This window comes from Pteropus medius, unplaced genomic scaffold (genome assembly GCF_902729225.1).
Source record: "Pteropus medius unplaced genomic scaffold, Ma_sr-lr_union100, whole genome shotgun sequence".
NCBI lineage: Eukaryota > Metazoa > Chordata > Mammalia > Chiroptera > Pteropodidae > Pteropus > Pteropus medius.
The window spans coordinates 2,360,702-2,388,666 of NW_024345600.1; the positions used below are offsets into that span (position 1 = coordinate 2,360,702).

Genomic DNA, 27,965 nt, shown 5'->3' on the forward strand with positions numbered 1-27,965 from the left:
TATGAAGCTCCTCCTATTTTATACGCATGTATAGATCTTGTTTAGCCACTATGTCAAGTTTCAGTATAGAGGTCTACAATCCAGATAAAAGGTTCTACATTTCCCTACATTAAGTTTAGCTATTTCCTATGCAAAATTATAACCACAGACATTGAAATGTAGCTCTCAGATCTGAAAATGTCTTTATTTTTTAGAAAATGGATTCCAGGAAGGTTAAAAAGCAATACCAGAGGGTATAGGTGGATGTAGTCATTCATTCAAAGCATTCAGTTAAGAATATGGCAATACAAATACCTGAAAAGCATCTCTTCAGTGTTCAAAACAAAATGTATAAGTCATTCCTAACTAATATGAACTTTATAGCATTTTCTAGACAGGAGAAAAACAGTTAACATGTGAAAGTCTTGAAAGCTTTTTCCTTGGTTAATTACATTAGACGGTTTGCCTTTATCAAATTCTTTCCTTTTTAAACATGGATAAAAGTATTATATAAGTCCACTGTTAAACAGACAACGTGTTGCAAATTAATTCTGGTATAATGTATTCCAACAAAGCTTAAAAAATAAAAGATGTTGTGGTGGCTTTGGACTAAGTTTAATAGTCATCTCCTCTGCTGACAACTTCTTTACATGTTGGACGCAACAGTATGGTATGTTCAAACTGTGCTGTATATGATCCTTTAATGTCACACAATGGTGGATATGGATCTACAATGCCCAAGTCACACAGATTTTTCAGAGCCATCAAGTATTTACTTTCTCCCAAGCGATCCAGCCATCTGCGGCAGAAGGCAAGGGTGCCAAAGTTTTCATTGATGACATTTAACAAGTGTTTTGTTCTTGGAAGCCTAAGGGGAGAAAATCCAAGATTAATAGTTGGCTAAAAAGTTATCAAAATTCATTTCCTCCATTAAGGAAAACTCGAACTGTAGCTGTGGCTTTACTTAGTAACTGAAGTTAAAGAAAACTTTTTTCATTGCCACTTTCAACATTCAAAAGCCAGAATGTGTAAGGGCCCATACCTAATTATAGATGGCAGATAAATAGGAAGCCAGGTGAAGGCTATTTTATTATATTTGTTTGTGTCTATGAATGTGTGAAATTCCCAGTACAGACTCATCAACAGTATTATGATGGGATTTCCTTTTTGTGCATCGAGCTGAAAGACCTGCACATAAAGTAGTTGTAAATCTATCCTTCAACCACCCAAAAAAAGGTTTAAAAAAAAATAAAAACAAAGTTTATCACTGGGAAAATATTAAGAAAAATCTAGAAATGCAAGCAAAATAAGTTCTGAAATTATTATGATTATTAGAAACGACCTATATCATTTTCATCTCAGTTAAAAATTTTACAGGCCAATTTCTTTACTGTATTATAGATATCTATAGAACTTACTGTTAGACTACAGAACTGTGGTTACCTGTCACATTTTTAAAAACACTGTTAACCAGGAAGAGAAACTTACTATTCATATAAAAATAAATCTCTCACCTTATTGGCACATGTCCAACATCAAAATTTTTCATGTAATGTGAACATTCCATATCATCATGAACAACACCTTTTCCTGTGCTACCAAAGGTTTCAATGGCATAAACTTCCCCTTCCTGAAAAATACATTAGGGTCAAAGGGAGACAAGAAAAATTCAGAACTAATCAAAATTACCATATCTTAACTTCAGGCTGAGGTTTTCCCTACTTCATGTAAGAAACATGATACGTCTCCCAGCAGTCCTTATCCACCTTTCCCTGAGTTATCTTAGCACTTTTTGGTCTGTGTCCTCCTATTTGAATGTAGGCTTTAATGGGCAGGTAATTTTGTTTGTTCACTACTATATCCTCAGTGCCTACTGAAGACACTGTTGCCTACAAGATGTTCAATACTAAGTGTCTAATAAACAATCTTCTGACATACCCAAATTCCACAGCTAACTGAGTCCTGATCTGACTAGACACAATCTGCACACTCACATGGCCCAGTTCCTATCAAGGTGAGTATGGATTGCAAGTCAGTTTTGCTCAACATACTACGTACTCAACCATCACTAGCTTTAGCTTGGAAAAAAATCAAAATGCTTCACAAAGAACATTGTTAATGGCATGCATACCTCCATTCTTGTTGCTTCTCCTCCTTTCACAATGGGCACTGTTTTCCCAGCATGTATTCTATATGGCCCAATTGAATGTCCATTTAGATTACGGATTGGTTTCACTGACGTAATAAATAGGAAAAAAATAGTTATTCAGGGTCTCCAGAAGCACAAACAGGTCTCTTGGCCTTTAGGCTAGGGTTCAAGCACTTATTTAAAAACAAGATAAGGCTCTACTAAATAACTTCACATTAAGGTAATTAAAATACAAACTGGAAAACTAGTATAATATAAAAAGATGCTTATTACAATGTGACTGATTAAAAACTAGAAGCGAGTAAGGGGAGGTGGTAGAAAAATATAAATAAACTGATGAGGACAATGGGGGTCATCTAAGGAAGTACTGTTAAGTCAAAATGCTATGTATATGATTATAAACACGAAAATTATACATTTTTATAATTATGGACTAAAAGGTAATGTGAAAATGAGGATTCTGTCAAAATGACAGGATTCTGTAACCTTAAATTTTATTATTACATCAACATTTCAAGTGTTAAAGAAAATCTAAACACTCTCAAGGTTCTGAGATCAATGACAGAAAAATCAAATTGTGGTATACTCATACACTGCAACACTGCTCAATAAAAACAAAAAGCTCAAGATACATTGAACTGAAATAAAACTTAAAAAAATGAGCAAAAGAAGGCACAATTATAAATATACTGTGCAATTTCAAATATATATGGAATATTTATAAATGTACATTTAGTTCAAAATCAAGTATTGTTACATTACTGTTTAGGGATGAATAATTAGACAGTGAAAGGCAAAGAAAAGCAAATGCAAATACTTTAGTACTCAAGACTGGTTATTAGAGGAACGCTGCTATAACTGGAAAGGGCTACACAGAAGTAGGGGCTTCTGGAATGCTGGCAATATTCTATTTCTCAAGGGGTGAAGCCACATAGCTTTTATAATTATGTGATTGAAGTTTTATGTTGTATTTTTAGTGTTTTTTATATTCCTCAATAAAAAAAAAAGGTTTTAAAAAACCTATTTATATAGTGCTGAAATCTTCAGTACAAGCTACCTTTCTTCCAGGCCAGAATTAGGTAGCAAGGTTTTTCAAATCTGTAACAATGAAATAATGACAAGTATATTACAAATTTAGGAGGTGGTACAGAAAAGTAAAACTCTCAATTAGCTCTTCAAAAAAAAATCTTCCTTCTTATATAAATAAGCTAAATTTATTTGAAATTCAGCAAGTATTTCTCTTAAGACCAAGCAAAATGACTCCATAAGCCAAACAAAAACACATATAAGTAAAAACAGATTTTCTTAAAAAAACAAAAACCAAAAACCAAAAAACATTTAAATTAAAAAACCATCCTAACATATAACCAAGTTACACAGAAGAAGCAGGGCACAGGGCCATTTTTATATCACACAGATTTTGACAGTGGCAGGCTAATTCTGGGAGCAACAATTACAAAGATAACTTTCAATTCTACATCTTCTTGCTCAAGGTAAATAAAATCCCTCCCTTGATGGCCCAGTTCTGTTACAGTTTTGAGGACTTGCTTCTGAAAGCTCAGCCTATAGTCCATTTCTTCATTTTCCCAATGTCATGATTTGTCTATACTTTTTCTGCTTAAACTAGTAAAAATAAATTCTGTCACCTTCAACTAAGAACCCCATTCAATACAATAACATATCAAAAAAAGAGTGATAAAATAATATAGTGCTAAAACAAACTTAGTGGAAGAAGTTTAAGAAGGCATATATTATTACAATATTACAGACTGGAATTATTACATGGTGACTAAACATTAAGTCAAACTGTCTCCTAATATACCTTGAAAGGCAGACTGCATGCCAACTAAAGTTGTAGGATTAATAGAAAATAGAAGGAAACGATTTGAGAGGGACATGATTAAGCATTATTTGTTGTGGTACTAATCCCAAAACTGGGGTGGGAAATGAAAAATATCTGTTGAATACTAATAACTATCAGACATTGTCATAAAATTTACATTTCTAAACAAAACAAAAACCATGATATCATTAATCCTATTTCAGTCAAAGACCCTGAGTTCTTAAAGGATAGAGAATTTATCTAAGCTCAAAGATAGACCTGCCTGACCCCAAAGCATGTTTTCTTCATTATCCCATAACACCTCCCATTCAAGTGTGAGCAGCCTTAAGAGTTTTTTGATTTGTAAGTTCACTGGCCTAGAAATCTGCAACAGAGCAACAAAGACAGGTACTGTCAGATCCCAGAGGAAGAATCACTTTTGCACCTGGTACAAACACAATATAAGTCTCAACAGGGTAATACAAAGAATGCTGAATGCTGAATTTACTGAAGGGCAAGGAAGCATGATAGTTGCCACTCACAGGACTATAAAGGAGAGACAGGTTTTGGTTAAAGAAAATGTAGGAAATATTCTAAAAGAAAGTTATTCAACAGGGGTTACAGAGAGCAATTAGCATAGATTAAGAAGGATGATGGTGCCTGAAGAGTAGTCAGACATATGCTGGGAGTCAGAAGAAAGCTAGATTGATGGAGAGCACCAGAAAGCACAGGTGGACTCTGGGACTGTGTACCTAAGGCAGTGGCTGGGAAAGACCAAGAGGCAAAGGGAATAAAGATTAAAGAAAGGACACACAAAGAATTAACTGGCCTCCAAATTTTCAATTCAACTTAAAAAAAAAAACAACTGGGAATCACTGACAAAAAGGGCCTCTGGCTTCTTGAGTCTTGATTTGACCAGTCACAGAAAACCTAGTCTGCATTTTGGCCACCCTGGGATAAGTCCCCAACAGCTACCAGAGGAGCTTGGGGACAGTTCCCAGTTAGTGACCACATAACTATGAGGTCATTTCCTCATCTTCCCTCTTTATAGTCCCAAGAAATAAGATGAAGCAGCTGACTCAAAAAAAGCACTCAACAATTTTAAAATTAATTCTATAAAGGTCACACACATTTCACATAAGATAACATATTTAATGAACATACCTTGATATGTCTTTCCATCTATTTCAACCTCATAGGATTCCATAACTTCTTGGATGGCCTCACCAACATCACACAGACGGACATCAATTCCAGCACACTAAATATGGAATAATGTATACTTTGTTATTCAAAGTGCAGAATTTTACAGCAACTTCTAAATATTTTAAAATAAGGGGCGATAAAAACCGCTTTGCACATTATAACTTCCTCTATAAAAACTTTGGTACGTTAAAATAACCCACTTAAAACCCTAAGGGCAGTGGACCAGTCTTATATAACCCAAAGGCCTTAAACAGGCTATAATGAGCTCAAAATATGTTAAATGAAATGGTGCTTACAGTTCACATACCTTTATTCCAGTGTTAGTGGCATCTTTTACAGCTTTTAATAATGTATCATATTTGGGATTAAAAGTGACAGTAAAAGCACAGTCAATAATCCTACCTGAAAGAGAAAATTCTCAAGTTTACTTATCAGCTAGTTAATTTACCTACTTTATAGCATCTACTCTATTGATTATCCTCGCTAGTTAACAGAAAAATAAAATGACGGACTCAAATAAAAGCAGCACTCCAGGTACCCAGATGGCACTCATAATCAAAGGTGGGTAAGTATCAAAGTATAAGTTATAATCAAAGTATAAGTTATGTAAAGATTTCGGAATGAAAAGATTAATTCCAGGGTGAGTGTATATTACTTCAAGGCAGCACCAATTAAGTACTCCAGGGTGACTGTATATTACTTCGAGGCAGCACCAATTAAGTACTCACCCAGGCAGTTACACAAAAATATAAACAGAAAATTTAAAGTGAGAAAAGCCTAGGGAACCAAGAAACAGCAATGTGGGCAGAGAAAAAGTGTAGGATCCACAGGATGCTAACCATCAGTCCAGCTTCTCCAATTTAGTAAAAGCTCAGTTAAGTACTTAATCTAAGCTTGTTTTCTCACGGGGTTTAGAAAAGTTGATAAGTCTATAAAGGTTGGTAAACTTAAAGGTTCTAAGTAAACATTTGCTATTAATATGAATAAATGATGTCTGAAACAATGACCTGAAGAAATACAAGATTATACATTCATGCCTTGATACCAAAGGGTAAACCTCAATTACCTGAGTTTTCATTATACTTCATTTAGTAGGACGCTTTAAAGTAAATCTCAAAATCTGCCTCAACACAGGTCTAGTGAAGTGAGGAATCAAGAAAATTTGGGAACTCAGTATTGATAGCTCCATCCAACAAAACAAGACTAGAGTTTTGTAGGGAGAGTGTAGAGTAGAAATTATTTCCAAGAACCTACCGCTTATATGTGTTCCAAAGTCTATCTTACAGATATCATCATACTGTAATACTGTAGTGTCACCAGCATTGGGAGTATAATGGGCAGCACAGTTATTGAGAGAACACCCAGTAGGAAATGCCAGGCCAGCGTTTAATCCATTCTCTTTTATTAGCTTTCGTGAACAGTCTTCCAATTTTTCACTAAACAATAAAAAAGAAATTTGTTTACTTTTACATTTTATGTAAGGTACAACTTTACACGCGTTACAGCTTATCATGTTTAGAAAGTTAACTAAAACTCTTACTTTCTGGGAGTGATCTGAGCACTTTCTAAATGTGAATAAATAACGGTTCTCTAAAGCTATGAAAATAGTAGCTCATCTCTAAAAGATAAAGAACTTAATTCCACTAGAATCTGGAGAAATGGAATGATATAATCCACTTTAACTTAGTTTCCTAGTAAGTAACATTCTTGATTTAGATTAACATTCTTGATTTAAATGCTGATTAGATTTTATTTGCTCAATGTTACATATTTTGAAAATTATCTGAATCAGAGAATTCGGTTGCCTTTTATAGCTAATTATTTCTCAAGGGGAAAACTGGAGTAATAATTACTTTTATGGTTTTTTTCACTGTATTATAAATGTTTTGTGTCCAATAATTTTAATTTAATATGAATTGCTAGATAACGATAGATTTCCAGACAGAAAATAAGCATCAATGTGTGCGTTTGCACATATGAGTGTACATGAGTACAAAATACGGTTGCTAAAGTACAAATATTCTCTATGGTTTCCTCGTTACATCAAAATTACAAGAATTTAGGAGATATTTCTAGAACCTTCATTTAAAGTTTTAGCAAAGTAGTAATGAAAGTTAAACATTATAAGTGAAAAGTTGGTTCTAGAAAAAATTTTTTTAAAAATCATGTTTGTAATTACAAAAACATATTCCTTTTACCAGATTTCTATCATTGTCATCCCAGGCTTGATCCAGCTCATAACGTATTTTCTAACTTGTCGATGTGCTTCTGCTGCTTCTCGAAAATCATTCCAAATCTCTTCGCTAGCTTGATCTAATGCTTTCTTTTCTTCACTTGTAGTTCTCCAAGCAGCTGTTCGCCTTTACAGTATGCATAGCACATTTAAGAAACAGCATAATAAGCATAAAAGCTGAAATAAAACTATACTAATATGAGACACTTCAGATAAAAATATTATACATTTAATTTCTTTCATTAAATGTCAGTAGAGCTTCTGAAATACAAGTAAGCCACATACAATCAAGCCAAATCAATTAAACCTTTTCTAAGAATCTTTAGGGGGAAAAAATCCTCAAGTGAGATTCCATTCATAGTCAGAGGGATTAATATCCTGCCACAAAAAATAACACGAAAGGAGAGAACCAAGAAAAGTCAGAAAAGAGTCCTAGAAATCAAGCAGGTGGGAGAAAAAAGTCATCCTTCCACTCGAGGTAATTGTATTAAGAGACTTCAAAAGAGCACACTAAAAACTAGCATTTAACTGCACCAATAGGGCAAGTACTAATCCAAAGACTTGACCCCAGAAATGTACATATACCTTCCTCAAAACATAAAATATTATGTTTTTGCAGGATTTTTCTGATCGTATATATGTTAGAGGTACTCTTCCTTGAAGGATATGACTCACATTTTAAAACTTCCAGAAATAACAAATAGATTTTTATTTTCAGTATCTGGGAATGAGGAGATCCACTGAATTCCCTTTAAGCAGTAAGTTTTGAAAACAACCATTTTCAAATGAAAATCTTTTTAAAATTGTTATACTTTCACACATTCTTAAGAATTATATAAATAGTTCACAAGTCAGTGATCACTGAGGTATATAAACCATACTTAGTATAAAAGTGATGTCTTCAAGGAATCACTCCTATTGCCTCAAAGGTAGTGGCTGGCAAACTATGGTCTGCAGGCAAATCCATCCCTGACACCTGTTTTGTAATAAAATTTTATTGCAACAAAGCCACAATGGCAGAACTGAATAACACTCAATGCCTGAAATATTTACGGTCTTTTACAGAAAATGTTTACCCGACTGCTCTAAACTACAGGCCCTTATGTTAAGACCCCAAAATGTTGAGTTTTTCTGCATGTCACTATTAAGTTCATTATGACTACTTCCTACTATAGCAGCTCCCTATGTGCCAACATCTAGCACCTGTAATTTGCTACAAGGCCCAAAGGAGCTGTCCTGTGTGAACTTAGGGTACTTAAAGCATCACAGAGCCTTCTTTGTCTTGTCTGCTTACAAATGTGTTTTGGATCTATCCACTGATGTTAACTGAAATATTACAGTATCATCAGCTTAAGGTCATTTTTAAACTCCGTAAGTACTTAAATGCATATGAATTACTTTTATGGGAAGAGTGAAAACTCAAGAGACCACTTCTAATCAAAGAATACAAACGAAAGCCCTCAGACTAGAAGGGAATAGGATAAGATCCTTAAAAAGTACAATCTCAAGATGTGGCTCAACCTTTTTCAGCTGCAATACACATATAGTTGGCTAACTCCGTGCTGTGACACACAAGCGACAATCTCCTGACCTCTTTCTCCAGCCCTTTCTCTTCCATGGACCCAAAAATCTTTCCTGGGAACCAAGAACCCAAATGTTTTAAGAATAAATCATCTTCAGGCCTAAGAGTCCTGGCTATATTCCCAGATCAATTTCAAAACCAAACACATCACAACTCTTCTTCTCTTAAATGGGCCATAATTCTGGCACATATGGTACAGCCATACATGGTAGTAAACGGTTAAAGCAACACTGCCTCAGAAGCCAAAGATTCTGTGAAATGTAAAAACATCAACCAATATTTACTCTAGAGTGTTAAGATGAAAGACTATCCACAGGGAACTGGTGTATATCACACATGTAGGGCTGTAAAAGTAGAACAGGCCATTATCAATTCCCATTACTTCTCCTCGGTCCGACCCTTAATATTCTTCAAATCCACTTCTTTAAGTATAATTAAATTTCAAATGCTTCTGACTATATTTTAGAATCAGAACATGATACAATAAAGATCCCCAATACTGAAACCAATAGGTATCTCGTGAATATCTTACACTTCTGAAGGTTGCATGGCTGACTCTGTATTCTTCAAAAGATTATGAAATGTTCTGCACTGTTGGTAAAGAACTATCAATCAGAAATTAGATTAAAGACATTCTTTTGCTAAGTCTTGAGTTCAAACTGAAAGTCATTAGTAATATTTGAGAAATCTACTGCCAGGGCCTATAATTATAACTCTAGGCCCAAAAGAAAGACAATTATGAAGGAGGCTCTCCCTTTTCTTAAATATCTTTTGATGTTCAGTCTATTTAACAAAAATGCAGACGTTATTAAGATTAAAAAAAAAACATTCTACGCTCATAACAATTATTCCAAAAGACAATTCAAATGCTTTTAAAATATATTATGTATATAAAACAAAACTACCAAAACAACGGCTTGGAAGAGAATCTTTATAGGAAGTGTTTACAGAGTATGTAAATTTTCACATCTCTTTGATATTACTGAGTCTTTTCAATAGTTCATCATTTTTATCAGTGGATGTATTAAGAGCAGAAAAATATAAAATCAAAAGATACAAAGATATCTGATTATTAATTTCAAAGTTATAAACATTTCTAAACTCATTGCATGAATAGCTTAAAAATAATTATATTTGTATTTTTAAGCACTACACAATACATTTACAAAAACTTTTAAAATGCTATCTTTAACTCAAAAATAATTAAGAATGCTTGCAGATATGACACCAATTCTCGCCTCTGAAAACTGGAACTTAAAGGAAAAAATAAAACGCATTTTATCTCTGCATATAAGAAACTACAGTTGCATCCCAGGTGATAAAAGAAAATTCTTCTTACAGAATAATATCAGCTAATAAATGTAGAGGAAATGATAGAATTTGAAATTCACCATATTGCAGTCCCTGATGAAATAACTGTTAAAGCAAGAATCGTCAACAGATATGAAAATAGTTAAGTGAAAGGCTGTTGAAGACAAGAATATTCCAATGATACCAAAGTACCCCACAGATTACAATGCTAACTGCAAAAAGAAAAAAAGCACCTTTAAAAAAGAAACAGAGCTGGCTGTCACCACATTAAGCGAGTGACCAAATACAGTAAAACTAAAAGAACCTGAAATTACATCTGATGCAACAGACTATAATATGAAGTACATAATATCATTTATGATATATCCTTGTTGAAGATGTTTAATCTAAGTCTAAGCTAAGCTTTTACAACTAATTCCAGTTTATGGAAAATACAGAAATAGAGAAAAAAGTTTAATGACACCACAGGGAAAAAATTGGAAAAATCTCAAAATATGAGACTTTTTAAATTACCTGGTCTCTTCAAAAAGTCAGTGCAATGGAAGAGAAGGCGGGGATTCTAACTATATGCAATGTATGAACCTTGACTGGAGAGCAGGCATGGGAATAGCTAAAAAGATGTTCCATGGACAACAGGAAAAAAATTCTAAATACGAATTAGGTATTTATATGATACTGGCAAATTACTGTCGATTTACTTAGATGTGGTAATTTGGAAAATGTCTAATTCTTGGGAGATGCTTGAAGTTTTTAAAAGGACTCAAAATAAATGAAACATTTTTAAACAGCCCAGCCAAAAGAAAAAAAATCAGTAACAACAAAAATCACATGTGCAGAGATAAAACATCAATCTAGGGAGTGAGTTCATTATCTTTAAAACTTTGGAATTCAAAGTTGAAATGACAAAGTTATTTAGTCCAACATTGCTTATAATAAACAGAAACTCTATGTCCAATAACAAAGGACTGGACAAATAAATTATGGTATGCACACAGATGTGTAAAATTATTTAACCATTAGAGATACCATTGGTTTCTTTACTAACTTGAAAACAAATTTTAAAAGGGCTGCTGTTTGCAGTAAAGTTCTATCTTGAAAAACATTCCTAGGTATTTATAATAGATATTTATATAGAAGCTTTAGAGGAAAAAATACCAACATGTTAAAGTGGTTTTATTTCACTGGCAGAATTAAGGAGATTTTTATTTTCTTCTTTTTGTTTACCTGTATTTGCTAACTTTCTATAGTGAATATGTATTGCTTGTAAAATTAACATTTTCCCCAAAAAACTGTCTACTAAATTTAGAAACAGATTAAGGATTTCAAACTAATTCTTCATTCTACTTCTAGATATCCAGAATAAGAGAAAAATCAGATCCAATTAACATATTACAATGTTCATCACAGAATTTTTCTAATGATAAAAAATTAAAAGCAGTATAAATATTAAAAAATAAGAAAATAACTAAAAAATTATGCTAGATATCGATACGGAAATAGCTAATAAAATTATGCCAGACACAGAATGGAACAGTATTAAAGTCATTAAAAATGGCTTCGAAAATTTTAATAACAGGAAATGCACATAGAATGTTATTTTTTTAAAAAGGGCAACAACCATCATAGCAAAACCTGATCCAGACAAAGATTATCAATGAATGAGATACTTACCTATTCACAAAGTAATCTCTCACAAATTAGTAATTACAGGAGAAAAAAAATTATAATGACACACTAGAGAAACTAGATAATACCTTATCTAAGTGAAAAAATTAACATCATGTGCCTCCATATGTGACAACTCTAATAATGACACAATATCTACTTATCTAGCATACCATCCAAAATTGTACAAGCTACTCTCAAACAGTTCAGTACGTATACAGATTCACCAATGTAACGTTTTCCACATTTGCCTTCTACCTTCCTATCTTACAAGGAGAAAATGTAATACTATTTGTATGTTATACATAATATGTATAACTGTCATATTCCATTGAGAGAGAGAATGATTAAAAATTAAAAGCAGTATAAATATGATACTGGCAAATTAACTGTCCCAGAGAAATACAAAAGGAGTTAATATATTGTTATGTTTGCTTTTTAATAAATCTCAATATTTTTTGACATTCATACAACCAATGTATGTTAAAGAGAACCTGAGTTAAAGGTATGCAGGAGTTCTTTGTACTATTCCCACAGTATGGAATTATTTCTGTTAAGTATGGAATTATTTCAAAATAAAAAGTTAAAATAATGTACTCAATCTGGGTGGCAGCTACATAGGTGAGTTCTTTGTGATAATTCATGTAATTTTCAATAAGTTTATTAAAAAGAACAATGAGGGCAAGATTACAGAACTATATTTAATACCTTATCAAATGTATAAGAATATTTATTCTGATCTATTTGCAAATAGTCAAAATTGGTTGTATGAATGTCAAAAAATATTGAGATTTATTAAAAAGCAAACATAACAATATATTAACTCCTTTTGTATTTCTCTGGGACAGTATACAGCATTGCTTTCAATAGTTAAGTATTATCTCAAGAGATATAACATAATTAATATTTTCTTCTACTGTTTCAGAAACTAAGATTATTCTACCTATACAATGTTTAATTTGCAATAAAAATTGATAGTAAGGAGAGAAAGGTACTTTTTAAGATTTATAAAATCTCAATTTTTTTTCTTATATTAAACATTACATTGAGTATTCCAGTATTCCACCATTCCACCATCTTCATGGTGTTAAAAATATTAACAATCTGTTAACAAGTATAGGAAATCAATGGCTTTCCTTCACTTTAGCAATAATCATATAGAAATGGAAACAGAAATAAAAATATCTTGCTCACATCAGTAACAATACCATAAAACACTTAAGAATAAATTTAACAAGATAGGGACAGGACCTACCTGGAAAAAAAAAAATCAGAGTAAGTGGGAAAATATACCATGATACTGGATAAGACAATGTGACACAACTGTCAATTTTCTGAAACCAATACATAAATATGAAGCAATTCTGATCAGAATTCTAAGAAGGGCATTTCTCTGTGGGTGTGTGTATGAAGACTACATGACTTAAAATAGCTAAGAAAAGAATTTAAAAAACTGGGTATGTGTGGCAGGAGAAAAACTGCCTTACCAAATTATCAAAATATAAAGTTTCTGACATCAAATTAAAATAGTATTGGCATAGGAACAGACAAATAGATCAGAAAAACAGAATAAATAATACAGAAACTGGTTCCATTATATATAAGAATAGATGGCTGACCCTTGAACATGGGGGTGCCAACCACCTATGCAGCAGAAAATGTCAATCCGTGTATAACTTAAGCCATCCCTCTGCACACACAGATTCCCAACCATGGATCGAAAATACATAGTACTATTATATAACAATATGGCAAGGTGGTCAATCGATTGAGGATGAATTATTTAATAAACAATTCTAGCAAAACTGGCTATCCATCTGAAATAAAATTAGTGCTCCAACTTTACGTAAAAAATTCCAGACCAATTAAAAAATGTAATAAACATGATACAGTCTGAAAACATCTAAGAAACTGCTAGGAACCCAGAAGTATAAAATATAAACATATACTGTATATTTAAATATTTAAAATTTTTGGAAGAGCAAAAGATGCTGAAAATCATTAGCAGTCTGGGTATCATAAAGTATTAAAATGTTCTCTGAGTCTACGGCCATGCTACCCTGAACAGGCTGGATCCCGTCTGATCTTGGAAGCTAAGCAGGGTTGGGCCTGGTTAGTTCTTGAATGGGAGACCACCTAGGAAGACCAGGTGCTGTAGGCGTAAAAATTAAAAAATAGGGGATTGTATGCTGACAAGCTCCTTGCAATCTGTGAGGTCAACCAAGGGTTGCCTTGCCTAAAAAAAAAAAAAATGTTCTTTGCTTTAGGAACCCTACTTCTAGAAAACTGTCACACAATATAACTGCCAGTATATAAAAAGGTACATATATATATATATGTATGTATACACACATACACACAATACGTATGTATACACACACACAGTTATATATATACATGTACATATATGTACATGTTTACATACATATACATACATATATACTCATAGAAATATGTTTATTGCAAAATGGTTTATACTGGCAAAAAATATTGGAGACAAAGTGAATGCTCATCAATTAGAAAATGGTGGAATCAAGAATGGCATATTCCCGCCATGAAATATTGTGAAGCCACTCAAAAGAATTACAGAGCTATTCTAACTAACCTGGAGGGACTTCCAAGAGGTAGTACTAAATGAGAAAAGGTGGAGAAAGGTGAGCCTATGATTTCATTTTTGTAAAACAAACAATGACCAAACACTTTCCTTACATCAACAAAGTTTAAACACATATGAACATAGAAAAATATGGAAGGCTACATGCTATGTGCTTACATGGGTCTGGAAGGAAGGGAAGGAAGAGGAAACAAACAAAAAACTTAAAAAGACTATTTAAAAATAAATGTGATCACATATGTACTATGAAAATGTATGTAATTAATGTAAAATTACATGTCTGTACCATCTTAAAAATAGATGCTTCAAGACAGGGATATTGACTATGAACTCGATTTAAAGAAAAGATGCCCATGCCATAAAATTCCACACAACTTTACAGACTTATTCCCTGAGAGTATTGGGAATGAGGGAAGGGGTAAAAATATAACTACATTGAGTTCTTTTCTAGGTTTAAAGAAAAACAATGAAGCCTTCACAGGTAAATGAAACAATGCTACAGCAGAAGCTTTTTTAACCTGCTACTGCAACCATTCAATTAACCAATGCTCCAGACTCCCTCTGTAAAAAAATACCAAACTGACCAATGCCCATTGTATTCTGAATTAGTGGATAACAGGTTCCTATTCTGAAAATAATAGCAGCTAACACATACTTAATGCTTATTATGTGTCTGGTACTCTTCTAAGTGCTTTACATATATTATTATTTCTCACAACAACCTTCTCAAGTGCCCCTTTTATGGATGAGGAAATAAAACCATGATAAATTACTTGCCCCAGTCCGGAAGCTACTAAGTGTTAGAGCTGGGATTCAAATGCACTAGTCTAGTCCCAGCTTCTATGCTCTTAATCAGCCACTTTACTGACTGGCTGAAATGTATCCTTTCAGAACACTTCCAAGAAATCAGGTGGTCTGTTCCCAAACTTGTGTAAGTCATCTGTACTTATTACTATAATTATACAATTTAAATATATATTACATAAAAAAATTATTTCTATGAAAACTAAATTGAATACTCAGAAAAATCTCAATAAAGGCAAGTCATCAAAAAATACTTGTCAAATAAAGAAAAGAATTCTAAATGGTTTTTAAAAACATGTAAAGATATAGGTGTTGGGCCTCAGATTACTTGGTTCTTGCTTTTCACAGAAACTCAAAATGGAATAGACTCATAGACAATACATTATGGGCACAGTTTATGGGGAAAAAGTAGAGTGAATGCGAATCCATGCTCAAATAACAATGATGAAAAACAAAGGTTTTACTTTTATCAATAAAGATTTTTATTTTTTTGCGATTCCCCACTTTTACAAACTATTTTGATTAGCCAAACTACTACTGGTCTCAATTGTTTTGGATAAGACAGCTTCTACTGTATTTTCTCTGCAACGAATTCATAGCTTTTATATTAAGGTAGTGGAGCAAGTTCTGAGAAAAAAAATCAAATCTGCTTTACTGCTAAGCTACAACTTTAGAAAGTAAAACTGTAAGTTATTTTATAATCCTTACCCATCTTGTGTGGGTGGATACTCGCATTCTTGTCCTTTGGGAAATACACCATTAGGATACAGGTCACATACTGGAACTGAGGGAGGGTCTGTCTGAACTTTTGCTGTGAGATAACAAATAGAGCATTAAATTCTGTAGTTAAAAATAAAATTAAGCAGTTATCATCATAGTTTTTCTCAGTTCCTAATGGTTGTTATACGTCCTGATTTTAAGGAACTTCCTTGCTATTGCCTTACAGTTAGAAACATCATGCTGGTCACCCTCCTCTTTGATTTACTATTGCTTGGAAATAAAAAATATTCAATTCCTTAGAACTCCATTATGTATTTAAATGGTATATCCCTTTGGCAGAAAGCACACTTCTAACGTTTTTGTCTTCATTTCCTATACTGAAAATGGAACAGCATATAGAGGCTGGCTTTTGCAAATAAAAATCAAAGAAGCAACAATAAGAAAAGTCCTATTAAGTAAAGATACAAAGCTATTATGTATTCATAAAACAAGTAAAAAACTTATTTCAAGGATATATTAGGTGTCAAAGTTAAAGAGTATACACAGACCCAGTGCTAAAAACTTTAGATAGCCACACAAATTTCTAGATACTCAAAAAAAGTTACAATACCTACCACATGTTTTAGGACACTATTTCCCAAGCTAGATTCCAAGACACCAGTGTTTTGAGATGCTTGTAAAAGGTACGTAGAGATTTTGTCTTCTAAATTTTTTTTTTCAAATATTTAAGAATTCGTTGTATAGTTCTTATCATATGAAGAACTCCCTTTTAGTAATGAATGCTGTTTCTGAGGAATACCAGGAAGGTGTGTGTTAATTTACGCAGCATTATGTCTTTCAATGAATGCCTGCAGCATTTACCAACTACTGAGGTGAAGTATGTGGTTTCTCTTTATGTAATCAATATTATTATTATTATTATTATTATTATTATTATTATTATTATTTATGCCTACAGCACCTGGTCTTCCTAGGTGGTCTCCCATCCAAGTACTAACCAAGCCTGACCCTGCTTAGCTTCCAAGATCAGACATCAGGCTTGTTCAGGGTGGCATGGCTGTAGAACATGGAGTGTGGCTCCACTGGGGCACAAATCCAGGACCTTCTGCATGTAAAGCAGACGTGCTGACTGCTACACTACAGAACCACGTCCTGTAATCAATTTTTGTCTTAAATTTTAACACATATTGTGCTTTTTGTTCTGCAATGGGGAAAAAAAGGATGTATATAAATAAAAATGTGTTTATTGAGCCAAATCACTTATCTATGAAACCATTTTTTGGTTTCCTCCCTTTAATCCAAATGCTCAATATCGTAAGCACCAAATGGTTTTCTCTCTGTACACAATGTTTAAAAGTGTTCTATGGGTAAGTAAACTTGGAAAACACTGTTTTAGATTCCTCCTAAGAGAGAATATCAGAATTTAAAATCAAAAAAGATCTTAGAGGTCATCTAATTTAGCTTCATACTCAACCTAGGAATTCCCTGTTTTATACCCCTTACATCTGGTACTGAGCTCCTGACAATGGAGGCAGTCACTATCTCCCAAGATCTATAGCTGTTAGAAAGTTCTTCCTACATTAAATCTTTCCCTGTTACTTTCATCTGTTAGTTCTAGCTTGATTCTTTGCAGTTAAGAAATTTTACTTTTCATTTCTACTAATTCCTTCCTTTCTATAATGAGAAACTACTTTAAGGGATATGGTTAACACTTTCACTTTATTTGCCACCTTGAACTGTCAATGTTCCTCTTAAGTTGACACTAAAACTGACTATACTAATAGACCAAACAAGGTATAATTAGTATAAGACTACACTGCTGTTGATTCTAAAAATCCTATTGCTATTGAAAAGTTAAGTCTATGGCCATGCCACCCTAAACATGCCCGATCCCGTCTCATCTCAGAAGCTAAGGAGGGTCGGGCCTGGTTAGTACTTGGATGGGAGACCACCTAGGAAGACCAGGTGCTGTAGGTGTAAAAAAAAAACAAAACAAACAAACAAACAAAAAAACGTTACGACTTCTTGCTTTTTGGTTCACATTGTACTAGCGCTTAAATCCTTAGAATCCTAACACCCTGTACTAACTTTACATGTTTATTAAATTTCAGCTTGTTAATATCAGCCAATTGTCTATTTTTCTGATCTTTTGAAATATTAATATTTGTCAACCAAAGTATTATCACTCTCAGCTTTATCTCATCTACAAATCTGACAAAGATGCCTTTATATTGTCCACAAATTATTAAGACAAAGAACTCCAAAAGAGCATTAGAGAAAAAATAATCTGTAATCAAAACATCAGAGTTGAAGTCTAGCCTTTATCACTTATTAGCTGTGACTTGGACAAATGGCTAATATGCCAAACCTGTTTCCTCATCTACAAAATAAAGAACCAGATGAAATTTTGAATAATCTTTGAAAATTATTAATGTACTACATCCAATTATCAATTATAATAATCTGTATTGCAATTATCATTAACTATTATTTATAATTCTCTCACTTTATAAATGAGGAAAAAGAGGACAGTGAACTGCCCATGTACATTATTTGGCTTATTCCAGAAGTGATTTGTGATAGCCTATAAGGATATCTAAAATACACAAATAAGAGATGTTCAAAGTAAATTAGAGAGCAAAAATGGAAAGAACATAAAATAAAACCTGAAATAAGGCTAGTACAAACCACAGATTTGGCTCTAAGCTCCCTAGTAGCCAAGAAAACAAAAACCTAGGTTATTTACATAGTTCATGATGTTTCTGAGATAAAACACAATAACTACTCGGAAAAGCACAATTATTCTTGATACTAAGACCAGAAAAAAGAATGTCTCTTGAGAGTACTTATAAATAAATATAATAATAAACAGTACATTGATCCTCAGAGGAAGTACAATAAAGGCTGATGGCATCACACTAAAACATCTGTCTGTGGAAGAATCCTACCAAGAGCAAATACAAAGTAACTCCTTAACACTCCTCCCTGCTTATCTACCTTCATTAGTGAGCTATTTTTGAGTAGAGAACTAGGTATCTCTTAAGCCATTCTCAGATAATACCAAGACTCACAGGTATACTTTCTAACAATTTCTGAATGGAAAAAATATGACGTCATAATCCCTAGAAGATTCCTGGAATACAAGTAACCTATGCTCATTAAATACAGACTATGCTGGGGCAGAACTGACATCCCAAGAGAAAAAGAATCTAACAAGAATGCTTGAAAAGAAAGACTATCCCACCTCTACCTAGAGACATACCAGGAGAATGGTTGGAAGAGCCAACATCTTTCTTAAAAAATAATTTAAGTATTCCTTTCAACACAGAGATAAAAACAGACAGCAACCCCCAATATTCTGACTAATAAAATTTTAGCCTGAAAGGTTTTAAAGGAAGATATAACCAGAATTTAGTGCCCCCCAATAGTGCACGGGCACCCGAGATTAGAATTTGTTCTGATTCTCAACCTAACCATTATTCCCCAATACTATACGGTCTCCCCTTAGTTTCCCTGATAGAGTTTCAGGTCCCTGAAGTTATTTGGTTATGCCATTTGTAGAAACAAAACACAAGCAAGATCGTATTATAAGTGAATGTGAAATAGTGCAATATAAACATTATTAATAAAATTTCATCATATGCACAAATTTTAAATAATAGACTCCTCATTAAATATTCATCGAGAATCTTATAATTTCAAAGCTGGCAAGTGAACTACAAACTTTGTTCACCCTATTACCACATGGTGGCACTGTAGTCATCCCCGACAGAATTATTTGAATTACTCAGGTTTTAAATTATAGTTTTTAGGAACTCATTCCAATCTTGCAGTAAAACGTAACCAACCAATTAACATTCCTTAGCTGAACAACAGCTTAAAAATAAAAAAAAAAAAGCCATCAAGATTGTTAAACCAAATTACCTGAAAAGTAGTTATGAATTTCACTAAATTTTACCTCTATCAAGCCTAAATTTATTTCCCTGACATATACCAGGATCTTAAGCAACTTCAAACCCACTCTTCAAACCTACTGGTCAATAACTGCTTGTAATTTGTCAAGTAAGATTAACTTAAGACACTAACGTCCTCTCTTCTTCTTCTTCTTTTTCTTCTTCTTTCCAGTTGCTCCATCTCCATCACCATCTCCATCTGAGAAAAGACAATTTCAAGTATTCATTTAAACCTCATAAGCAGAGGGACGAAACAAGCGCAAGTGGACAGGTATGTAAACACACACGCACACACACACAGCATCTTAAATAGCATATAACAGTTGACCTAACACTCTTGGAATTTTGTATATTGCTACCTTTAGGTATTACAATTGACTTGTGTAATAAAAAGCATCAGTAAACTTTACTTTGACTTACTCTAACAAAGAACGGTTGAATAAGATATTTTTAAGAATAAAAAACGTACGGAATAACATTCTTTTTTAAAAGCTAAGAAAAATAACTAGTGATAGTTTAATACCAATAATGTCTGCGTGAGTTCAAATAATAGTTTACATATGCTTTGCAGTTAAATACTTGTATTTCATGACCTCATGTGATCCTCAAAGCAACCCTATAAAGTTAAAAAGGAGTGTTTAATGGACATGCTCAAGGTAATTCCAACCAGTAAACAACAAAATTGGACTAAGATGACATCACCTGATTCTTAACCCAGTGTGCGGTATTTGGGGGGTTCTTATATTTTAAAATACCTTTTCCTGCATAGTTATTACTAGAGAAAGAGTTCTCTTTCAGAGTCAAAGTGTATGCAAAAATAAGGGAACATACATATTTTTCTTCGGTTTAGAGTTCTCAGATTCTCTGATGCCCAAAAAATGAGGGTTACGAACTATTTCAAATAATAGTTGGTAAAAAGAGTACCCAAAATAGCCATGATCTGCCTGTGCTTTTATAATAATTTTCTATGAAGCCCACACCCATACTCTTGAACTCTGAGAAAAGATAAAGGATATTATGGCCAAGAATAGTGACTTAAAACATTTTAAATAAAGCTATCAAACATAGACCTAAGTGTCTGAATTTCTAAAAATGCTAATTAATAAACTTCAACAATCATTTCTCAAGTACACTGATCTACTCACAAATTGCACTGCTATGAAACAGGGATGAAGAGGATACTGTCTCAATTAGAAGTTCACAGTTTAATAGTATGCTCACCATAGAATATTATTATTATTATTATTATATTAATGCATACAGCACCTGGTATTCTGAAGAAGTCTCCCATCCAATTACTAATCAGGCCTGACCCTGCTTAGCTTCCGATATCAGACAAGGTCAGGCTTGTTCAGGGCAGCATGGCCGTAGACGTATTATTTTAAATATATGTTTCACCTAGTGGCAATAACTCATGGCTAGCATCAATAATTTTAGATAATGAAATCCACACTCAAACAATGTGAATGACTGCTTACATTTACTGCTCAAAGAGCATCATTTTTATTCCTGGACTGATAGGCAGGTGCCATAACAGAAATTCTTTCACCATGCTACCTACTATTTTCTTTTAATTATGACACAAAATTGTAATCACTAGTTTATGCTGACCCCTACTCATCTGTAAGGTCCTCAAGGATTAGACACAATTTCTTAAATTAAGTATAGTGCCAAGCACATGACAAATATTAAGTCTACTCAATAAATGAATATTCTTTTAGTTTATTTTATCTTGTTTCTATTTGTTTTTACCTAAATGAGACAGGAAACAGCAGTTTAGCAAAGAGGGAGGTAACATGACCTAGGGCTTTAAATGGGTTGAGTGATAGGAAACTGCCAATATTTGATTTACGAAATTGCAATTTCTTATGTTTAATCTTATAAAATAACAAGAACACAGTGGAAACAAATATTGCTGATTTATTGGCTTCTAGGTTCAAAAGCCTAACAAAAATAACATGAAAAAATTTTGGAAAACATAATTTTCATTTTCCTGTATCATATAATCTAATTTACCACATATTCTACACTATAATTTTAACAGTAACCCTCTTCATTTAATCCAAAAAAATATCTGCTAAATTCTTAAGTGCCAGGCAATAAGGACAGATTAGTAAACAAGATAGTCTTTGCTCTGGAAGAACATTCAATGTCTAGCATACTGCTACATACACTAGACTCAACCCAAAATGCTTCAAGATGTATAACTTGTTTTATATATACTAAAATTCCTTCCAGCTGTGTGACCTTGGGTAACTTATGTAGCCTTTCTCTACCATGGTTTCATTATCCTTAAAATGGGTTAAAATAAAGCTCCTCTTTTGATAATCATCCTTCTGAGGCTAATTACCCAATGTTCAAGGTCTGTATTCAGTACAGAATAGCCACCATTTATTGAACCCTTGAGCCAGGATGGTGGTAGAGCCAGGATCTGAATATTAAACTATATGTTTACAGTTCCACCTATCACATAATGCTGCAATTTAGGTTTCTGCATGTCTTTCTTTCACAACATCCCAGGATATTCTTAACAGGCAGAGACTGTTCATATTTATTTGTGTCCGAATCAATTAATATTTGCTGAATGACAACTGGACATCCATATGCAAGAAAAGGTACTTCAATCCTCACCATGCACTATATACAAAAATTAATTCTAAATGTAACACAGATCTAAACTTAACAGCTAAAAATGTACAAAACTTCTTGAAGAGAACGTAAGATAAAATCTTCACGACAGCTATTACTTAACTTTTTGGATAGAACACAAAAAGCATAACCCATAAAGGAAATAAACAGATAAATTGGACCTCATCAAAATTAAAATCTTTTTTGTTCCAAACAGCGCTAGCATGAGAGAAAATATCTGTAAAACATATATCTGATTAAGAACTTGATATATCAAGAATATATAAAGAACTACTCTAACTCAGACAAGAAATAACCCAACTGAAAAATGGACAAAGTATGTGAACACTTCACCTAAGATATATGAAAGGCAAATAAAAATATGACAAACTGATTAACATCATCAGTCATTAGGGAAATGCAAATTAAAACCACATGACATACCACTACACATCTATTAGAAAAGCTAAAAATTTAAAACCACACCAAGTGCTTGTAAGGATACAAAGGACCTGAAACTCTCCACCACTACTAACAGGAATGCAAAATGGTACAGACACTTTGGAAAAGTTTGAGTTTCTTTTGCAGTGAAATATACACTTAACATATGAATCACAACCCTATTCCTTGGTATTTACTCAGGACAAATGAAAACATATGCCTACACAAAGACCTGTATGCAAATGTTCACAGTAATAGACAAAAACGGGAAATATCCATCAACTAGTAAATGGATAAACAAATTTCGAATACTACCCAGCAATAAAAAGTAATGAACTACTGATATATATGCAACAATCAGATGACTCTGAAAAGTATTACAGAGTGAAACAAGCCAGACACAAAAAAAGCTGCGTACTATAATCTAGTTCTATGAGATTAGGATGAAAAGAAACAGATATTGTATCAGTGGTTTCCAGGGGTCAGGGAGTGGAGCTAGAGAAGTGATTACGAAGGAGCACAAGGAAACTTTTTTGTGGAGATGGAAATGTTAAATGTAAGTGGTCTATATCTTGGTTGTGGCAGTGGTTACACAATTGCATAAATTTGTCAAAACTCATCATACACTTAAAAAGTGTGAATATGTAGAATGTATAATATCAAGAGTAAACGCTAATGTAAATTATGGACTTTACATGATAACGATGTGTCTGTGTAGGTTCATCAATTCTAACAAATGTACCACTCTTATGAGGGACGCTGATAATGAAAGAAGCTCTGAATGCCTGGTGGTAGGGAGTATATGACAAATCTCTGTACCTTCTGCTCAATTTTGCTGAGGACCTAAAACTGCTCTAAAATATGAAGTCTACTTTTTCAAACGGTGAATATTATCCTAGGCAAAGTATACCTTAATAAACCTGATTTAAAACTTATTGCATGAATTACCTCTAGCACACTGTCAAATGCCCACAGGATTAACTTCACACCAGTACCCCCAGTTTCAAATTAAACACATCTAAAATTAAACTCAATACTTTCTTCTTTGCCTGCAAGTCTCCTCCCCCAATCTCTTAACCAGATCTCCCGCCCTATTTCACTTTCAGTCAACAGCACCAACATTCTGTCACCCAAATTCAACCCCTGGAGTCTACTAATGCCTTTCCTTCATCCTTCTCCCCAAATTGAAAGTCTCACAGGCCTCTGAATTCTGCTTCCGCAACCGCTGTTCCATTGGACCTTTCCTTTCCATTCTCATTTATGCCCACCAATTTAAACTGTCATTACCACATGCTTGGGCTATTGTTAAGTGGCCTCCAAAATGATCTCCTTGCCTTTCCTCTTTTATAACAATCCTGCATATCTACATATATATGAACACTGTTATTTTTTCATAACATTCTTTTAAAAAAAAAATGCTCAAAGGCTCCCTCAAAGAATCTCGCATGGCCAGTTTGCACTGTTCACTACTTTGAATACCTTCTCAGCATTGTTCTACCCCAAAATGATCTTTTCTGTTTGGTTTTATTCAAGTCCCATTCCTTCCAATGAGCCTTCCTTCAGCATTCAGCTCACAATTCCACCTTCAATTTCAATAAACTTTACTGCAGCTTATCTTTTCACCTCCACGTTTTGTCTATCATACCATCGGTCTTCTTTTAGAATAAAGATTCTGAAATACTAGCTTTCCATCCCCTCAAAGACCTCTCACAACAGATTAGTAGTACTGGTTGATCCTGATTACTGAAACGAATTAAGAAAACAATTAGCCAAAATTAGAGAAAACTACTAATATTCCTAAAATCTTCTTTAATACATTGAAGATTTCCAACATGACAAGCAAGTTTCCCCTTCAATGTCAAAATTCACACTACTTTGTAGAGGTGCAATGAAACAAGGCACACTCAAGATTAACACTTTGATATTCTACACATTATGGGTCTACAGCAATCTATATTACCTTGAATTTATAAGCCCCTTTATTAAGAGCTCAAAACTTGTTCATAATCTGAAGCATAACCAAAGGCACAATGAATAAGAGTTTTGCTTAAGGAAATAGAAAAGCTAATTATTCCCTTGAATTTTGGTATCTTTTTCAACAAATTTTGACTAAGCTCCTTGAAGGCAGAAAACATCTTTCTAAAGGAAAGACAACTACTCTGCATTATCCTAGCACAATAAACAAAGTACAACAGGTATTTGTTGATAAAGGTTGGAAGGCGTTAGTCTAAGATGGCAGTGCTTGAGGTAGAACAGCAGCAGGACACAGTAGTAGATACTTGAGAATGGGAAAAGCCCAATTTCCCCTGTGCCAAAAGACACTGTAGAATAATAATAGTTCTCTTATCCAATTACTCCCTCCACTGTATTACTGATATCGTCATCAATTCCTAGAATTCTAAGAGTTGCCATCTTGAAGAAAATCTAATAGCATCGAAATACAAGGAGCTAAAGGCAAAGAATTTGTAATAGAGTTTAGAAGCACTCCACTACATCCCTTTGAGAATAAAGGCAGCTTTGGTACAGAAAGTTAAAGGAATAGACTTGGAATCAGGTGCTAGGTTTGAAGTTCTGGTTCTATTCTACCATACTAGCTGTGCCACTTTGGAGAAATCACATAATTATCAGGGTAAAATGAGAATGCATATGAAAGTATCCTAGAATAATGCCTAGTACATACTAGTTGTTCAATAAATGTTAGTTAAGTTAAATAAACAATCCTTCTATTTTATCTTATTAATACTCACACATTACTTGGCCTTTTGCCAAGTATACTTTTAAAAGTTGAGAACTATGATAACTGAGCAGACATTCACATATCCAACCTTTTAAAGAGTTGCTAATAAATATCTTTTCCTTTTTATCTGTGACATTGAAGCTTTACTGTCAATTACGAAAACATCAGAGAATAATGGACTATATGGATAGATTTTTGTTTGAAGAATGTCATATTTTCTTGCTTTTCTAACCACAAATATCAAATTAACCATTTACCTTCATCGTCATCATCTCTTTCTTTCTCTTCCAAAGCTTGTCTTTCCAACTGTCTTGCTACCTCATCAACTGAGGCTACTGATTCTTTATCAGGTTCTTGTTGTCCTGCTTGATCGAATATAAAAACATAAGTCAAATCTAATAAAGATACTTTCTCACTAGAGTATGTTCTAAGGATAATGGAGAACACATATCTTTTCCTGCTAAGTGTTTAGGAAACAAAAACAGAAACATTATTGTGAACATAAGAGAATTTATTTAATGAAGAGAAAAATCTTCCAAATCTAAGTAGTATTGTCCATTCAACAAAATATTACACATTCCCAGTGCTGGCAGCTAAAGGATAAATAAAAGTGTGAACTGGTCCTTATCCTTAAGTAGTTTAAACTTTTTAATATTTACACTGCAATAAATACTTTACTAAACAGGTATTTAAAATAGGCAATAAATGCTGAAAACCTTAGTTAAGAAGAGGATTTCTGTGGGACACTGGAGGCTTCAGGGATTCATAAAGAAAGTTGTCAAGCTTGGCTGGGTAAATAAAAATAAATAGAAAAAAATATCCCATTACTCAAAAACAAAATTCTTAAACAGTTAAGCAAGTAATTACAATTCAGCCAGAGGAGCAATATGTGTGTGTAGAGAGATAGTATTACTAGGTAGAACATAATGAAGTCACATTCTGGCTACTGAAGAAGATGTATAACAGTCGAGAAATACAACTGTTAAAAGTATATTAGGGTCTGAACACTTTAAAGGACAAACTGAAGAATTAGAAACTGGTACGAATTTTCCTAAAATGAAGGACCTGGTGCAACAAAAATATTAACTTCTCAAAATATTTACATTCCTAACTCATAATATCCAAATATAAATTTTCAGCTGTTTTCCTTGCCTTATCAGTAGATTTAGAAAAGTCTCACAGAATACCCGATGCAGATTGCTTTCAAATGGCATAATTTAGGCCTACAAGCCCTAACGCTTGATGATGCTGTGGGATTAGGCAGGTGAATATCCACCCCACCACCACACGTTCTGCAATTACAACTCAGTGACACGAGCGTGTGGGAATACACACACATCAAAAGTGCAACCCGCAACAAAAATCCCTCCGGGAACTTGGGACGGCGGGAGAAGGTGCGGTCAAGGCAGTAGGACATGCTCATTTCACCCACACCGTCGACGAAAAATAAGTTCCTGGATGCTCCTGTAAAGCAGCAGCAGTATTGGTCAGAACCAGATTTTTGAGGAGGCCAAACAGCGAGGAAGGTGGTAGGGCTGGGCTCCGTGCATGGCTTCATATCCACTGCAAGGTCTGCGTTGGAGCTGAGTTCTAGCTATACAGGGGCTCAGGCGTACTGACCCCAGAACTACTTCAGGAGAAGCCGAGGCACCTTTTTCTCCCTCACCCCGCCCCCACCAGCTCCCTAGTCCCACAGGACAAGAAGTCGCCCCTCTCTGGGACTGAGAATCTGAGCCCAGCCTTGACACACGCTCAATCCTGGGAATCAGTTCAGTCTAGAGCCCTGAGTCCCCAGTCCCCTGTCACCCGCGCTAGGCCTAAGCCGAGCCGTTCGGCCATCCTTGGAGGTGACTGGAAAAACATAAAACTCCCTTTACCTGTGGCAGCCCCTTTGCTCTTCTTCTTCTTTCGTCTCTTTTTCTTGGCTGCCTCCTCAGCTGTGGAGGCAGCTCCCTCTTCCCTGTCGTCTGGATCCAAGTCGCCATTCAGGTGACTCCCGGAGGACGCTGCCTCCTCCACACCCGCCATGTTGCCCGAGAGAGCGCGAGGGAGTGAGACAGAGCGACGAGGGCCCGCTCCTCCTTCACCCACCTATACTGGCGACGCCGGAAGCTGCTCTCA

General features: G+C 34.1%; 1 protein-coding gene and 4 pseudogenes across 2 annotated transcripts; 2 read left to right on the forward strand and 3 right to left on the reverse strand.

Annotated features, from left to right (window-relative positions):
- Positions 1–157: 157 nt before the first annotated feature.
- On the reverse strand, positions 158–27,965 carry METAP2 (methionyl aminopeptidase 2). Of its 2 annotated transcripts, none has more exons than XM_039874078.1 (11): positions 27,722–27,965; positions 26,102–26,209; positions 20,172–20,237; positions 16,074–16,176; positions 7,355–7,516; positions 6,411–6,592; positions 5,464–5,558; positions 5,115–5,211; positions 2,111–2,214; positions 1,494–1,609; positions 158–847 (listed from the first exon to the last, which is right to left on the reverse strand). In XM_039874078.1, exons 1-11 carry the CDS (start codon positions 27,870–27,872, stop codon positions 595–597), a joined length of 1,437 nt encoding a protein of 478 aa, XP_039730012.1. In that variant the 5' UTR covers positions 27,873–27,965; the 3' UTR covers positions 158–594. The 2 variants fall into 2 exon arrangements, with proteins under 2 accessions (XP_039730012.1, XP_039730013.1); XM_039874079.1 differs by having other exon boundaries at positions 26,102–26,206; positions 27,722–27,964.
- On the forward strand, positions 13,990–14,108 carry LOC120611801 (uncharacterized; annotated as a pseudogene).
- Positions 17,035–17,150, reverse strand: LOC120611759 (uncharacterized; annotated as a pseudogene).
- LOC120611800 (uncharacterized) lies at positions 17,944–18,062 on the forward strand (annotated as a pseudogene).
- LOC120611762 (uncharacterized) lies at positions 21,293–21,411 on the reverse strand (annotated as a pseudogene).